At 39.2% G+C, this 17,614-nt stretch overlaps 1 protein-coding gene and 1 long non-coding RNA gene across 2 annotated transcripts in view; one reads left to right on the top strand and one right to left on the bottom strand.

Annotated features, from left to right (window-relative positions):
• Positions 1-449: 449 nt before the first annotated feature.
• LOC119584226 (metallothionein-1-like) overlaps positions 450-17,614 on the top strand; it is a 27,902-nt gene continuing 10,737 nt past the window's right edge. The window contains exons 1-3 of the mRNA XM_037932736.1: positions 450-558; positions 1,718-1,795; positions 2,084-2,268. Of these exons, the coding sequence (XP_037788664.1) occupies positions 537-558; positions 1,718-1,795; positions 2,084-2,160 (177 nt within the window). The 5' untranslated portion in view covers positions 450-536 and the 3' untranslated portion in view covers positions 2,161-2,268. The remainder of the gene's footprint in view (positions 559-1,717; positions 1,796-2,083; positions 2,269-17,614) is intronic.
• On the bottom strand, positions 13,458-14,099 carry LOC119584227. The gene is made up of 2 exons (XR_005229787.1): positions 13,975-14,099; positions 13,458-13,701 (listed from the first exon to the last, which is right to left on the bottom strand). It is a non-coding gene; the product is annotated as an uncharacterized LOC119584227 (long non-coding RNA).

Raw genomic sequence — 17,614 nt, 5'->3', positions numbered from 1 at the left:
TCAGGGGAAATAAGGCTAAGATAAGTGAATTTGCCCCGTATTCTATAGATTTGAATGCACACGGCTCTCAAACTCTCGCTCTGCTCACGCGCTCGCTCTCGCTCGCTCCGCATCTCACTCCCGTTCTCGGCTTTTAAATCATGATTTCACTCATGGCCACTAAAGCATTCTATTTTCTTAATTTATATTTTTTGCATACGATTGGGAAGTAAGCCTAAAATGATTTATTTTCTAGTTCCATTCGGTTTTATATTATTGACTGTTTATCGCTGCTTTAAGGATTCTTACGAAAATTATGTAAAATACATGATATAAATCATCCCCGGCTAGGTTACGCATACATAAATATATAAAAGATTAGTTTCAGTTCAATCGTTAAAAGCTTAACTGGCAATGGTGACGCCCCTGCACACGGCACGCAGTTGGCTGTCTTGGGTCAATATAAACATTGTACACGTGGTGTCCGACGTAGAAGCTCAGCAAGTACTACATCCACTTCGTGTGATCGTGCTCAACTCCATTGAATTCCTCTCAAAATGCCTGGTCCCTGCTGCATTGGTAAGGTATTTTTAATGTTGTAATATCATTTTTGGTACTATTGGCATAGACTGAATTTTTTTTTATCCGTGTCGGTCTTCTCACTTTCCAGTCTTAATCACGCCTAGTGTTGTCGCAAACAGATATTGTGCCGAACGTATGGCAAGTGTAGATGCCACTGTTCTTTCTACTTTCTTGATCAGTATCATTTCTTGTCTAGTGTACGCTACCTTTCAGAGACATTAAACCATGCATTCACTCCTACATCCCCGGTATGTAGAGATATTGCTGTTCTCTTAATACGGTTGAAAGTATGCTCTCATTATTTAGCACGAACTCTTGCCTAGATTTTTAGGATGTTTAACGTCTTGGCTTGGTAAATTCCACGAATTTCTTCGGCAAAACTAAATCGAATTTTGGCAAGACGACGGGCCTCCCATTATACCTCGGTGCTAGATCTAGGGTGTTCGAAATGACTTGTACATCGTTGATATTGTAACGATCGTCTTTACAGCTATCGATAAGAATTGTTTAACTTATCCCTATCCTTCTTATACTTTTATCAAAATGAGGAAGGTGTCTCTTCACTTTTTCAACGTATGATAATCTTGATCGCTTCTCTTTATGACGGATCTCTTAATCACACGGCCCATTACTTTATCGCAAGCCTTTATTGCAGATTAGTTTTAGCTTGTTTTGGGCAACTTGTTGCATGTAACTTGAGAGCCGTCTTTTCCCAAGTAATTCGATTAAGTTTAGGGTATTGACGAGTCTAATTTTCTGTGGCATGAGAGAATGAGTAAATACGGGAGAGTGTGAGTGCATATGTGGGTATTTGCGAGTGATCTGTGCTTGTTTGTGCTCTTTGCAAGATCAGAGCTCTTACGGAAAGATAACTATGCCTTCCAGTAACCATTTCATAAATTTGAGCTAAAATAAGGTTTTAGTTTACTCCTCCCCCTTTCTTCCTTATCTCCAGCGATTAAAAAAAAAAAAAAAAAAAAAAAAAATCGCCATGTTTACTCTCTTGCTCTTTCCATCTCTTCCACCTCTTTCTACAGCCCCTTTCTTAACACACATCCTTCCCCTCCCCCTTACCTCCTACCCACTTTTTTCCTAAATGAGAAATGCCTTGTGGCGTCCTCCGCCCCTGAATAATTGAGGTCCTTCAACATTGCAGATAGATGCGAGTGCGCCGAGGGAGGCTGCAAGAAAGGTTGCTTGTGCAAGAGCTGTCGCTGCGAACCCTGTGAAAAATGTAAGTAATTCTTGCCTTCTCTCCTCCCCCTCATTTTATAAAGTAATTACATCTTTCCATCTGATACTCAATTTCATCCTGTCTATTACTCGTATCTGTCTAGTTATAATCGCTTCTTAACTTGAAATAATGCCATTTCTACAATTCTAGAATATTGTCTTGTGTAATTGTAAGATGATGTAATTGTATAGCCACTACGTTCAGTATTTACCCACTTCACCCACTTACGAATGGAACTATTTCCAGTCGAAAAATGGCTTATCTAAATCCTGTTTTACTATTCCACAGGCACAACGGGGTGTTCTTGTCCCTCGAAGGAGGACTGCGCCAAGACTTGCCCCAAGCCATGCAAGTGTTGTCCATAGGCTAAGCGCCTCATGACTGCCTGCATGACGGTCTCTCCCGTGCGGCGGAGTGAGCAGGAGGAGAGGGAGAAGACTGAAGATTGGGACCAGTCGTGTAATTTGTTATAGGTTGTGAGAACCTGTACCTTCTATAGGTCTAATCTATTTTTTTCTAATATATCAAATAGACTCCCCTTTTATTTTTATTAAATAAATAAAAATCAAATTAGAATTTTTTTCCTAAATACATGCAAGTCCTGAATACACCAATGATAATACTTGGGGTGGGGGTGGGGGGACAACGCACTGAAAAGTTTCCACGGTAACCATTCCTAAGCTTAATTTTGTGTAAGAAAGTCGGCTTCTTACTGTACAAGTTCGTACGCTTATGCTAAATTTGTAATTGTGCTTCCCAATTATTTCTGAATCTTGTCTATATATACATGTACACACACACACACATATATATATATACATGTACGTACACACATATATACATGTACACAATTACATATACCTAACCTAACCTAACCTAGACCTATACTCTAGGTATATACCTAGACCTATACTCTAGGTATATACCTAGACCTATACTCTAGGTATATACCTAGACCTATACTCTAGGTATATACCTAGACCTATACTCTAGGTATATACCTAGACCTATACTCTAGGTATATACCTAGACCTATACTCTAGGTATATACCTAGACCTATACTCTAGGTATATACCTAGACCTATACTCTAGGTATATGCACATATAGATTGAGCAAAAACATCCACATTCCAAGAGTAATAGCTTAACAGAAATAGCCGTCTAAAAAAAAAAAAAAAAAAAATGCCGCATTGCATCCACATCGAATACCCCTTACCAAAGGAAATATCACATTTATACGTCCATTCTCTTGTCGTTTACTATTATTCCCCTTTCTTTTCTTTTAGTCATTTCATTTTTATGAACATAAAATATGGCATATATAACATATAACAGCCGTTCTTTACTGCACACGACCCTTCTCCCGAGCCATGCGCCTGCGACGAGTCCATCACACTAGTACGACTTTTGTATTTCTCATCGAACTGGCCACAGATGATCATTTTCTCATAATTTTTAAACAGGTATCTTCGCGTTTTATTCATAATAATTTTTTGGTCGGTAATTATCCGAGGACACCGTTTTAGGTGTGTTGTTCATGAAGTGCGTGTAAAGTAGACGCTTTGTCTCTCCTGGCGATTACCTGCCTGCTTGAGTGGACTTCACCTTTATCTTTTTACACGTGTTAAGCCCTGCCTCCATTTGTGTGTGTGTGATTTGGTTGTTTAGAGCGCGAAATTTGTTTTTTGTTTACTCGCTGCAGATTTTTTTTTTTTTTTTTTTTTTTTTTGATCGTGGACTTTCGAAGACAAGTCTGCCAGAGGCGAGGAAATATTTTCCCCATCCTGAATCTTTTGTGTGTTTCTCCTCATACTGACAATCTCTCTCTCTCTCGCGATTGCCTGCTTGCTTGAGTGGACTTCACCTTTATCTTTTACACGTATTAAGCCTCGCCTCCATTTGGGCGTTTGTGATTTGGTTATTTAGAGCGCAAAATTTGAATTTTGTTTACTCGCTACAAGATTTTTTTCCTTCTTGCCTCACGTAGTGTGTATCTTTTTTTCTGATCGTAGACTTTCGAAGATAAGTTTACCAGAGGCGAGGAAATATTTTCCCCTTCCTAAATCCTTTGTGCGTTTCTCCTCATACTAGCAATCTCTCTCTCTTTCTCTCTCTCAGTACCTTTCTTCTACTTTCTCTCCTTTTGGATGTAAACTTCCAGCACCAAGTCATTATCGGCCATTTCTTAACCACACTTCAGGGGCATCGCCCAGAGTATATATATGTGTGTGTGCGTGTGTGTGTGTGTTTGCGTGTGTGTGTGTTTGCATGTGTGTGTGTGTGCGTGTGTGTGTTGCATGTATGTATATATATGTACATATATAAACATTTGTGTTTGTCTGCCTCCTTGTATGGAACGAGTCTCCGCCATGCCACGTCTTCATTCCCCACGTGATTTTTTCCCCGTTGTTTGCGCCACCTCAGGGGAAGTTATTGTGGGCGGAGCTGTCTTGGGATCAGGATGTATAGTCTTCTCTTGCTTCACGCTGACTATCGCGTGTGGGTTTTACTAGCACGCTACTTTCCTAACGGATGGTAGGCTTTCATAACGAATCGATTTTCTACCTGATTATCTGATTATTATCTTATCGTGTGGTTAATAGCTTTTGAAAATAGGGATTGGGAATCTAGTTGAATTCCTGTGTTCTCTTGGTACAGGGAATACCTTTCATCGACGATCTGAAACCTTTAAAGGCCAAATGTACACTTTCTTTGACAAGACTGACTTTTCATTGAATTTGAGCGCATGTCCATTGGCTGTCTCGTAGGTTAGTATGTTAGTGTGTTCTTAATACAGGGGTCTAATCATTATCGTGTTATCTCCCTTCACCTTTCGCTGTCTTTATCCCCCCCCCCAACCTCTCTCTCTCTCTATCTCCCTTTCCCTTCCATCCTCCTCTCTCTCTCTTCATCCCTCCCTCCTCCCTCCTTTCTTCCTCTCCCTCTCCCCCTCCCTCCCTCCCTCCCCCTTTTTCCCCTCTCTCTCTCCATCCCTCCCTTCCTCCCTCCCTCCCTCCCTCTACCCCCTCTCTCCCTCTCCCTCTCCTCTCTCTCTCTCTCACTCACTAAATTCCTCCATAACTTCTTTCCCCACTATTGCCTGGATGTCCTCTTTTGTCCAAGCGCCGCAAGATATGAAGAAGTCAAAGCCACTGTTGTATTTCTCAAAGCTAAGTCGATTCTTCGCAAACCACAAGAAAACATGAGAATTAACAAATGGAAGAAAGGACGGCGGTTACACAACAACACTTGTTGTTTTGAAGCTTAAACACATCCCGCAGTAAACAAAAAGAAAAATGAAATGCAAATATCTTCATGCATAATGTGTAATATTTATTTGTTATGATTATTTATAATGGGGCTGGCAGCGTCCTCTTTGGCATCTCAGGGCGGCCGATAACTGCGCTGACGAGCTCCTGGAGTTTGACTGAATCTTCGGGCGTCCAGGCAGGCGGTGCCCTTCCACAGCATCCTGTGGCGATTGGTACCTGCGCTGGGGAGTTCCTGGTCCCTCGGCAGGCGGCATCCCGGCAGGCGGCATCTTCGGCAGGTGGCATACTTCCTCTACATCATAGGGCGGCTTAATACTGCTCTGACAAACATCCTGGTCCGCAGGCTTTTGGTGATCTTCCCGTGACGTCCTTCCCACAGCATCCTAAGGTGACCGTTTTTGCAGCAGGGTCCTCCTTCGGTGCCGTGTCGTTAAACCAGATTATACATGTAAGGGACAAAATAGTAAGAGGAAAAGAAAGGCAACAGAGAAGAGGGGATGTTAAGTACCACTAGCCGGTTATTTATATAAAGTTGCAGTTTTTAATCTTCGTTTCTACTTTATTTTCGTCTTTTTTTTCGTTTTGTGTTTTACTTTCACAAAGATAAAATAGAAAATAGGAGAGGGAGACATCAGTAGCGATCCACATGGACTTGGCTTGAACTACCAACTGTCTCTGATAGATATGAGAGTAGATAAGGGAAACGACAATGGCAATCCGGAAGGATTTACTTGAACCAGTTGTCGTCACACAGAGAAGAAATGTATGTAAAATAAAAATTGTACATCAGTACGAGTCACTCGTCACGACTGCAAAATTTGTGGGCAAAGAGATACATCATAGTCTTTTCGCCTGCAACTACGACAGCAAAAAACCCTATTAATGAAAAGATTTCAGTGTCTTATGTTCTCATAGATGAGCGAGTGACGAAGTGCGTGTGTGTGTGTGAGTGAGCTCACACAGAGAATGATTCACAAACACGAAGATTACGTTCAATATAACAATACTAAGATAAATTAGCAATAATATATATACAAAATTATTTCAACTACCACATTGAATTCAACATATGCATCAGAATGTACGTATTAATGAATGGTGACGTGAAAAAAAAAAAATATTCGCAAGCTTTTCCCAGCAAGCAAATCTTTCGAGGTCAGAATTCTGACCTGATGAGGTAGCCATGTCCCAGGAATGCATGTCAGACTTCATCGACGGGGTGGTTCCCATACCCAAAATGCACTATAATGAAGCAAACTGAGCTGCGAAAATCTATAAATAACATGCTCTCTTCTGCATATCTGTGAGGTGTGCTCGTGACATTCCCAATGGGTAACTATCATGAAGAACAATCACTTGGGATTTATCCAAAACTTGCAAGTGACTTCTAGAGGGTGAGAAAGGTGTGATTCATAAGTAAATAATGATTCTAGCTTACACCTTAGTCCTACATTAATTAATGGATGTAACTATGGGTCACTCTGACTCGAATGTTGCCGTTCGAATGTATAATGTCAGAACGTAGATCTATTAGGCAATTTACGCAAACCCGGCTTATATTGGGCATTCCAGTGCATTGTGATAAGGGGAAGATCCTAATGCTATAATTGTAATAATAAATTTATATAAAATCATTTTACAAGCTCCATTCTAGCACCGATAGAACGTGTCACCAATGAGGAATGTAACGATGCTACGGTATCCCCATGGTGTCAACAACAACAAAAAACAAATCACAGGAAAAACGAGCAGTCATCTCTTGGCCTTCCTATGTCCTGATCAACTGGAAGGTAAAGAGAAAGTGCAGTCTGGTCAAGATGAGAAAATGCGCTATGAGAAGAAAAATAAATGGTATGATATTCGTAATAAAGATAAAGTCACAAACGCATTAAATTCATTGCAGTTGAAACAATATAAATCTCTAATAATGAGAGAAATTGATTAACTACTTGATTAATGAATGATATTCATGTTTGTTGACCACATACCATGATAACACAGTAATGCTATCTAAGGTCAGAAGAATAGTGTGAGAACATGTCTATAAGAACTCTGGTACAGTAGTTTGCAGGATTAGTTATAGTTGTTATATGGCTTGACTCTTTATTGCTAAGAGTACAACAAGGAAACACACGAAACGATGTCTATTTGTAAAGCGGTGAGCGCGAGGTCACGTGTAAGGCTGACCTGCCACAGGCGAGGGAAGGCCCTTACCACATTGGGGACGAAAGTTAGGTCATCCTTGGTATAAGTAGTAAGTGTCCCCCAAACAAGTGGTGTGGAAGGAATAGTGAGACAGCTGGGGGGAAATGTACGAACAGCTGCTGGAGGTATGGGGGGAGCTCGGCCACCTACTCAAGCCTGGTACCTGGTCCTTTGCTGGATCTACGGGCGTCCCAGCAGGAGGCGCCCGTCCACTACATTATAGGACGGCTTAATATCTGCTCTGACGAACATCCTGGTCCGCAGACTTCTGGCGATCTTCCAGTGACATCCTTCCTACACCATCCTAAGGTGACCGGTTTGCAGTTTTTAATGTTCATCTGAACTGCCGAGGTAGCCATGTCTAGCTATGCATGTTAGACTTCATCGACAGGGGAATTCTATACCCAAAATGCCGTACATTGAAGCGAATTGAGCCAGGAAAATCTATAAATAACCTGCTCTTTTCTGCATATCTGTGATGGGTGCTTGTGACATTCCCTATGGGTATCTACGAATCACACGATTGCTTGGGAATTACCCAAAACATGCAAGCAACTTCAAGAGGGTGAGAAGGGTGTGATTAATATGTGAATAATGATTCTAGCTTAAACCCTAGTCCTACATTAATTCACGGACGTAACTGTGGGTCACACTGACTCGAAAGTTGCCGATCTAATGAATAACTTCGGTTTTACCTGTACCTACTGTTTGAACGTCCGGAGAGTAGATCTATTAAGCTATTTATGCAACCCCGGGTATGTCGGCAATCCTGTACACTATATGGGGGGAGATCCTATGCTATATCCAAAATAATAAATCTATATAAAATCGCGTTACAAGCTCTGTTCCAGCGCCGATAGAACGTGTCACCAATGAGCAATGTAACGGTGCTATGGTGAATCCCCAAGGTGTCAACAAAACAACAACAATCAAATTACGGGAAAAAACGAGCGGTCATCTCTTGACCCTTTCCATGCCCCAACCAACCGGAAGGGGGGAAAGGGCGGTCAAGTGGGGGCGAGGAGAGGAACGAGATAAAATGAATGATATTTGTGATAAGATAAAATCACAAACGCATTAAATTCGTTTGTATTTTGAAACAACATAATCTCTAATAATGAGAGAATTAATTAACAACTTAAGTAACGAACGATATTCATGTTTGTTGACCACATACCGCGATCACACGTAAGGGCGATCTGAGGTCAGGATAAGTGTGAGAATGTGCCATTTCCCTGTCAACTTTTATTTTTCCCCAAAAAAACCGATGGATTAACCATTTATGGGAGAGAGGGAAAGGAAACGAAATAAGGGGGTACCCTAAACGTGTACTCGCCTGTGTGTGTATGGATGTATGTGTATGTGTATGTATATACGTATATATATATATATATATATATATATATATATATATATATATATATATATATATATATATATATATGCGTGCGTGTATACGCACGCATATATTACATATATAGAGAGAGCTCTGTATGTGTACACACACACACACACCACATATATATGTGTGTGTGTCTGTATATATATACATATACATAAATATACATATACAAACATATAGAGACACACGCACACATATATATAGATACATAAATAAATACATATATATACATATATGTGTACGTGTGCATTCATGTGTGCATGTATGTATGTATGCATATATATATGTATGTATGTATGTTTATATATGTATGTATGTATATGAGTATATCTGTAGATATATATACACATAAATAATGTATATAATAAATATATATATATTATATATAAAATATTATATATATATATTATTATATATATTATATATACATATATATGCGTGTGTGTGTGTATGTGTATGTATATGTATATGTTATATATTTATATTTGTGTGTGTGTATGTGTATGTATATGTATATTATATACATATATATATATATATTATATTATTTTAATATATATATATATATTATATATATATAATATATATATGTGTGTGTGTGTGTGTGTGCGTGCGTGTGTACACACACACACATACATATATATATATATATATATATATATATATATATATATATATATATAATATATATATATATATACATACATACATAAACATACACACACATATATAAATATATATATAGGTGTATGTGTTTATGTATGTATGTGTAAACGAGAGGCCACTGCAAGCCACCAGAATATTAGCGACACATGAGCACCGCTGTCACCAGATGTAAGCGACACGCAAGTTGGGAGCACCGCGTCACCAGATGTGAGCGAGACGAGAGATGGACTTGGATGGGTCAGTGAAAAGGGGCTTAGCTTGCTGGTTTACATCAACTACCTGGAGGAGAAGAACGTACCCAAGAAGAAGATTCCGTTTTCTCTGGATGAGTTTACACTTCAGGATGGAGTTCTTTACCATCTTCGACATGTTTCCTACACATGCAGTCCATCAGCTTGTAGTCCCGAAGGTTCTTCGCAAAGTTTGCACTTGAGTTTGCTCATGACAGTTCCTTTGCTTCCCATCCTGGTATTTTCAGGACGTACCAGAAATTAAGGATCTTTTTCTATTTCCCCAATATGATGCGAGATGTGAAAGCTTAATGTTTACAGCTTTTTTTGACATGCCAACGAGGGAAGGGAACACCACATGGGCGCCACTAGCTACTGCTCCACAGGAAATCTGCACCATTTTGAAAAGGTTTCTGCTGACCTCATTGACTGCGGGCAATCAGCAGTGGGTTGAGGTATATCTTGTATTAAATAGAATCTCTTTCAAGATACCTTCAGCTGATCCCTCTTCCATCTAAAAAAAGCTGAGGTGGTAGCAGATGCTTACATTAAAGATTTTATAACATATTTGGTCACCCACGCCTTCTACAAACCGATGGTGCTGTAAATTCACAAATAGATTATTCCAGCAGGTCTGTGGTATAGTGAAGACGAAGACACATCTCACTACAGCATGTCATCCACAGGCAAATGGATGGTGGGCTTCAAACAGGGTAGTTAAAAAAGCTCTCGAAACCCTTAACAGAAAGGCACCCTCTGGACTGGCACCAATATGTACCACAAGTTAGATTGGCACTGAATAGCGCATTCCACCGGTCCATGGGCGCCCAAACCTTTGTATCTGCTTATGGGTCATCACGGTCATTTTCCGGTTGCCTCTCCAATGAGGTTTACCTTTGCATCCGATTCTGCAAAACGCTTTAGTGATGCGCTGAGAGAAGCTCGTCATGTTGAAATTGAAACGTCACGTCGTGCTCAAGAACCTGGCAAGACAATATAATAAGAGGGGTAGGAAAGCTCCTGAGATGGATGTGGGTACCTTAGTTCTCTACAGGAACTTCCAAAGACTAACGGGAAACCTCGGAGGACTCTTGGATCTCGTTGGGAGGGCCCTGTTCGTATCCTAAAGCGCGTTGGACCCAGTGACGTATATCACCAGAGATGTGGATTCGCCATACAAAGAGCGCAGGCTGCACGCTAATCAGATTAAACCCTTCAGAACTTTAGAGGAATTAGTGTTCGTGTGAATCGCACAGTAAGGGAGTACCTCTGCTGAAGGTCTGCATAATGAACGGCAATATGACAACTCTGAAAGAGATCCGGACGAAGTGTTACTATTGTCAGCTGTGCGCCCCAGATGAACACAAAGTACTTTCCCTTGTACATATTTTGTTGAATATATATATATATATATATATATATATATATATATATATATATATATATATATATATATCTTTCTTACCTTTATGATTTCCATTTGTTTTAATACCTACTTGTCTTTTTACTTTTATCATCTTTTTACTTTTCAGTTTTATTTTCCTCTTCCATTTTGGCTTACTTTTCTCCTGAGCATACTCTTACGTTTCTCATCTTTTAGTCTTGAGCTTTCATTTCAATCTTTTCGGTCGCTTTTATCTTTCTCTCTTTACCCCCCCTTTTTCCTCCTTTTTAACGTTTGTATTTTCCTGTTTTATTTCCATATCATTTTATTTTTCCTTTGTACATTTATGTTTGTATAATTTTTGTTTTGTATTTTACTTTTTGTACATTTGGTTTTACCTTTGTTTTATTGTATATTTTTAAAGTTTACTTTTAAATGTCGGATCTGGTTATTGTTTTTTAATGATTTTTGTTTTATTTAGCATTTAGAAAGTTTTATAGAATTTAACGGGTTCTTGTTATCTTGCTTTAGGGGCCGGCTCAGTGGACATGCCCTTTATAATTACTATCCTAGAATATTCAAAGATCCTGCCGATGTGCGGAAGCCGCCAGAAGGGTTCTAGATTTCCAGGATGTCGTTCTGTTTAGTATTTCCAGATTGTGGTGGCTGTTCCTTTCCTTTCTGCCAGCTGAACGTACGCTGTAATAGGAGAGAGGATGGTCTGTACGTGGCGAGGAGTGAGGCTTGTTTAGCTTGCAGAAAAGAAGAGTTGGGAGCGTGAATGGTCGTCTCGTCGCCGTGAATCCCCGTGATGGTTTCATCGAATTCTGCGCCAAATCGCCATAGGGAATGGGCGGGCCCGGAGCGGACCTAGGGGTACATCTGAGACTCGAGGACGAGTGGAGGCGACGCCCCGACCATCACTCCCGGGCCATGGGAGGGGTTGTAGCGAGTGAAATGTTGGAGTTTCCCCTCGTATCCGCTGGCCGTAGCCGATGAGGGTGCCCTCTGCGCGGATATGCAAACAGATATGCAAAATTAGGAATGAAGTGCTAAAAATTAAAAACGTAAATTCAAACATTTAGTATACCAGGAACGAAAAGTTAAAACGGCACATGGTTTTTTCGCAAGGGAAAAAGGCCCCTGCTTGTTTAATTGCCGCTGTGCGCTGATGTCACTGCGCAGGTGAAAATGCGCAGGGTATAAACAATAGCAAGGGAACCGCCACTTAGGCCCGAGACTTCAGCGAAGTCAGAGAGAGACTTTTTTTCGATATTTTATCTATTTATATTGTGTTCATTTTTATTCTATTATCTTTTCGTATTGTGAGGCGGCGAAACCCGACATCGGAAACATCAGAGACGTCATATATATTAAGGTAATTTTATTATATTGGTTATGTTCATGTACGCTGCCCCTCCTTCAGTAAAATACAGAACCCGTACGTTGAGTTTTTTCTAGAACCCTTTTTATTTTTTTGTATTTTATCAATCTCAATTTCTTAATTTTATTAGAATCTTCTATTTCCTTTATATTTTTGTTTTGTTTTATCGTGTATGGCCTTGTTTTTAGATTAGTTTAATTAGGTTTTACATTAGTCTTTCGTTGGGTTCCATGGGTTTTTTTTCTTTGTCTTACTTTAAAATTAATTTTATTTGTAAGTTTTGCCGGTTTTGAAATCTTTGTTTTACGTAAACCAGAGCCTTATCACGACTGCCTTTAAAAATGAAAGCAAACCAAAGAAAGAATATCTCTGAGGCCTAAAATTTAAAAAAGAAAAGGGCCATACGCTACCAGATCACGTCCTTTTCATTGATCAGACAGGAGATGAAATATAGAAAGTACAGCACATTGAAACATGGCGAAGAGATCCGTAGAGTATATCGCGAAGTACAGTAAACGCTACATATCGATTACCACTACCATACCATCGCTTTCAGTTATTTGAATCCCTTCTTTGGAACTAAATTTTAACGTAACGAAAGGAAACCTTGCTATTCTGTTACAAGGATCGAATGCTTTCGAGTCCTTAAATGATGCAGTCATTTACATTTTATTTAGAATTTATAAGTCAACTGTACGGTTATATTCGCAATACTCACCAATTTAGCATTACCCCCCCCCCCCCCCCACCGCATAATGCACAAACGTTCATGAAGAATCGGAAACAATTGGGAATAACAATTACACATATTGTATAAACTTATAACTTTTGTATATGTATATATATATATATATATATATATATATATATATATATATATATATATATTTATTTATACACATGCAACAGCGTATACAGTAACAAGCCGACTTTCTTAGACAAAATTTAGCTTAGGAACGGTGACCGTGGAAACTTTTGTGGGCTTTTTTATTAAGGTATTATCCTTAGAGTATTCAGGACTTGGGCATGTATTTAGGGAAAAAAAAATAAATCAAATTTGATTTTTATTTAATAAAAATAAAAGAGGAGTTTCTTCAATACATCAGAAAAAAATAAGATCATTAACAGAATTTATGTCAATCAATATAGACCTATAGAAGGTAAAGCTTCTCACAACCTATAACAAATTACACGATTGGTCCCAATCTTCAGTCTTCTCCCTCTCCTCCTGCTCACTCCGCCACACGGGAGAGACCGTCATGCAGGATAAGCGCCTCATGGTTGGCTATGGACAACACTTGCATGGCTTGGGGCAAGTCTTGGCACAGTCCTCCTTCGAGGGACAAGAACACCCCGTTGTGCCTGTGAAATAGTAAAACAGGATTTAGATAAGCCATATTCCGACTGGAAATATTTTCATTCGTAAGTGGGTAAATACTGAACGCAGTGGCTATACAATTACATCATCTTACAACTACACAAGACCATAGAATTGTAGAAATGGCACGATTGTCAAGTTAATAACTGATTATACTAGACGATAACATTTTATAGACAGGGTGAAATCGAGTATCAGGTGGAAAAGGAGAGTAAATTTATAAAATGAGGGGAGTAGAGATGGAAAGAATTACTTACATTTTTCACAGGGCTCGCACCGACAGCTCTTGCACTGGCAACCTTTCTTGCAGCCTCCCTCGGCGCACTCGCATTTATCTGCAATGTTGAAGGACCTCAATTATTCAGGGAGCGGAGGACTCCACGAGCCACTTCTCATTTAGGAAAAAAAGTGGGTAGGAGGTATGGGGAGGGGAAGGATGCGTGTTAAGAAAAGGAATGTAGAAAGAGGTGGAAGAAAAGATGGAAAGAGCAGAGAGTAAACTGTGGTTTAAAAAAAAAAAATCGCTAGAGATAAGGAAGAAATGGGGAGGAGGAATATAAAACCTTATTTTAGCTCAACTTTATGATAAAGGTTACTGGAAGGCATAGAGTTATCTTTCCGTAAGAACTCTGATCTTTCAGAGCACAAACAACCACAGATCACACGCAAATACGCACTTGCAAACTCACGGTCTCCCTCATTTACTCTCATGCCACAGCAAATTAGACTCGTCATTACTTAAGCTAATCGAACTACTTGGGAAAAAACGGCTCTCAAGTTACATGCAACAAGTTGTCCAAAACAAGCTAAAGCTAATCCGCAATAAAGGCACGCGTGAAAGTAATGGGTAATTAAGAGATTCGTCAGAAGAGAAGCGATCAAGATTATCATCATACCAGAAAAAGTGAAGAGGCACCTTCCTCATTATGATAAAAGTGAAAGGATAGCGATAAGAAAAACAATTCTTATTGATAGCTGTAAAGACTATCAAGATATCAACGATGTACAAGCGTGTCATTTCCAACACCTTAAATATAGCACCGAGGTATATGGGTGCACCGAGGTATATGGGTTTCCAGCCGGGGAACATACCCGTTTCTTTCCCAATATCTAATATTTGTTTTTCCGGAGATTTTTGCAAATATCCTAAAAATCTTGGCAAAAATTCATGCTAAATGAGAAAAACCCTTCAGTCCGTATTAACAGAAAAAAAATACAACCCTCTTAGGTCCGAGACCCCAAACTTTATGGCCCTAGTGTATTATACCGGGGTTCTAAAGTGAGGGCATGGTTTTTAGGGTCTGCAAGCGTACCCTAGACAAGAAATGATACCGATCATGAAAGTCATCAAATCAAATAGGGTCTATCGAGTTGCATTGTAATTAAAGATTTCCGTGACAATCCTGTACATACCGATCCCGAGGCTATAGACGCAATCCCCCCCCCCTCATGTAACATTCAAATTTAACTAGGCATTTTACAATCTATTCGGAACTGTACGAGATACTATTGATAAAGGTAAACCATGTGGTGAACCGAGGAAAAACTAGAGGGGAAAATAATCCCGTAAAGCAGCTACGGTAAGCAAATGTGAAGACCTATCGTCCACACAACCTGGCCTAACTCTTCCACCTGTCACTATACGCACACTACCTGGTCACCACTTAGTTCCCGGCTTCGAAGAACGTAATGTCCTCAGAACGGGGGTTTCGTTTCCCTACTTCTGCCCCTTTTCAATATTTACCCAGAACTAAGGAGTCCTGCAAGTGGAATCGCTATCGTCATTTACTTCTTGTAAGAACGATAATCAGTCCCCTCAAAAGGGGATAACAGAACAGACTTTTGGGTTATAGAACGTACAAGCTATATTATATAGTTACAGTATAGGTATTGTATACCCCTGTGCGTATTTATGGCCCGTAGTAGACAGATTGTATATTTTGACCTTGAACACTTCTACAGCTTGTCTTTGCAAAGTTGCTTTTAACACAGGGTGGTGCCCTTGGAACTGAATGGGTCTGAAGAGTAGTCGTCAAGAGGTTAATTAAATGTAAAAAACGGTATTGTGCTACTGTTCAAGGCAATGTCAAGGTCATAAAGCATGTATACAAGTGTATAAGCGCCGTTACCGTTTAACCGTATTCATTCCGGATTTCTTTTGCTCGAATTATTAATTATGACAAGTTACCAAGCTAAAGTATGTCTCAACTTTAGGGTTAACCAGGTAAGTTAGTTATGCAATATATTTCCCCCAACCCCACCGTGGAATTACGTAATGGTATTGTGTCACGTAGGTCATCACGTCACTGGGGTTTTTGTATGGATCACTTCCCGTTCTCCGTTAACTTAGAACACTGGCATCTACACGTGCTGTACGTTCGGCACAACTACCTGTTCGCGACAACACCGGGCATGATTAAGACTGGAAGTGAGAAGACCGCACTTAAAAAACTTACTTAGTAAATTTTGCAATGAATGCCACTAGTACGACAATTATATTATAGCACTAACAATCCCTTACCAGTGGGAGCAGGGAAACCAGGCATCTTTATGGAATTCAATGGAGTTGAGCACGATCACACGATATGAATGTACTGCTTCCTGAGCTTCTGCGTCGAAACCCATGTGTGCAATGTTTATATTGACGTAAGACCGCCAGTTGCGTGCCGTGTGCAGGGGCTTCGCCGTTGCCAGTTAAGCAAGCTTTTAACGATTCAACTGAAACTAATCTATATTTTTATGCCTGCGTAACATAGCCGGCGATGATTTATATGTCTTTTTTAAATATAATACAGACGATAAGATTGAAATTTATGTAAAACTTTTGACCCGAACTGTGTTTTATATTAATTTTCGTAAGAACCTTAAAGCAGCGATAAACAATCAGTAATGTAAACCGAATCTAAATATAAAATCATTCAATGACTTTAAGCTTACTTCCCAATCGTATGCAAAAGATATTAAGAAATTAGAATGCTTTAGAGGCCATGAGTGAATAATGATTTCAAACCGAGAGCGAGAGCGCGGGAGCGAGCGAGAGCGAGCCATGCACCGAGCGAGAGTTTGAGAGCCGTGTGCATTTAGATCTATAGAATACGGGGCGTATTCAATTATCTTTTATCCGTTATTTTTTCGCTTAATAATAATTATGATATTTGCGGTTGTATTTATAGGCAAACGCGCTATCCCTACATTAGAGCTATCCAGATTTCATCATTAGCAGGTGTTCGTCTCATCAGTCTGGGTATCTACTGTATGTAGTCCTACTATCAAACGAACTAAATACAATTATTTAAAATTCTACATCCCTTGCTAAATATATTTCTTAGGGGATATTTAAAAAAATACAGTACATACACACACACACACCATGTCTGAGTGTCTATATAATACACACGCACGCCCACACACACACACACACACGGGCGCGCACGCTCAAACAACACACACACACACACACAAAACACACACACACACACACACACACACACTATATATATATATATATATATATATATATATATATATATAACATATGTGTATATACACACACGCACACACACACATATATATGTATGTATATACATATACATACACACACACGCATATATATAATGTATATATATATATTATATATATTTATCATATACATTATTTATGTGTATATATATCTACATAAATACTTATATACATACATACATATATAAATAGACATACATACATACATATACATACATACGTACACACATGTATGCACACACACATATATGTATATATATGTATTTTATATATTTATATATATGTGTGCGTGTGTGTTTGTTTAATGTATGTATATTTATGTATATGTATATATCAGATACACATACATATATGTGTGTGCGTGTATACCCCACACCC

This window comes from Penaeus monodon, chromosome 18 (genome assembly GCF_015228065.2).
Source record: "Penaeus monodon isolate SGIC_2016 chromosome 18, NSTDA_Pmon_1, whole genome shotgun sequence".
In the NCBI taxonomy this organism is placed as follows: domain Eukaryota; kingdom Metazoa; phylum Arthropoda; class Malacostraca; order Decapoda; family Penaeidae; genus Penaeus; species Penaeus monodon.
The sequence above is the reverse complement of the archived record's forward strand: the minus strand, read 5'-3'. Positions and strand labels throughout refer to the sequence as shown.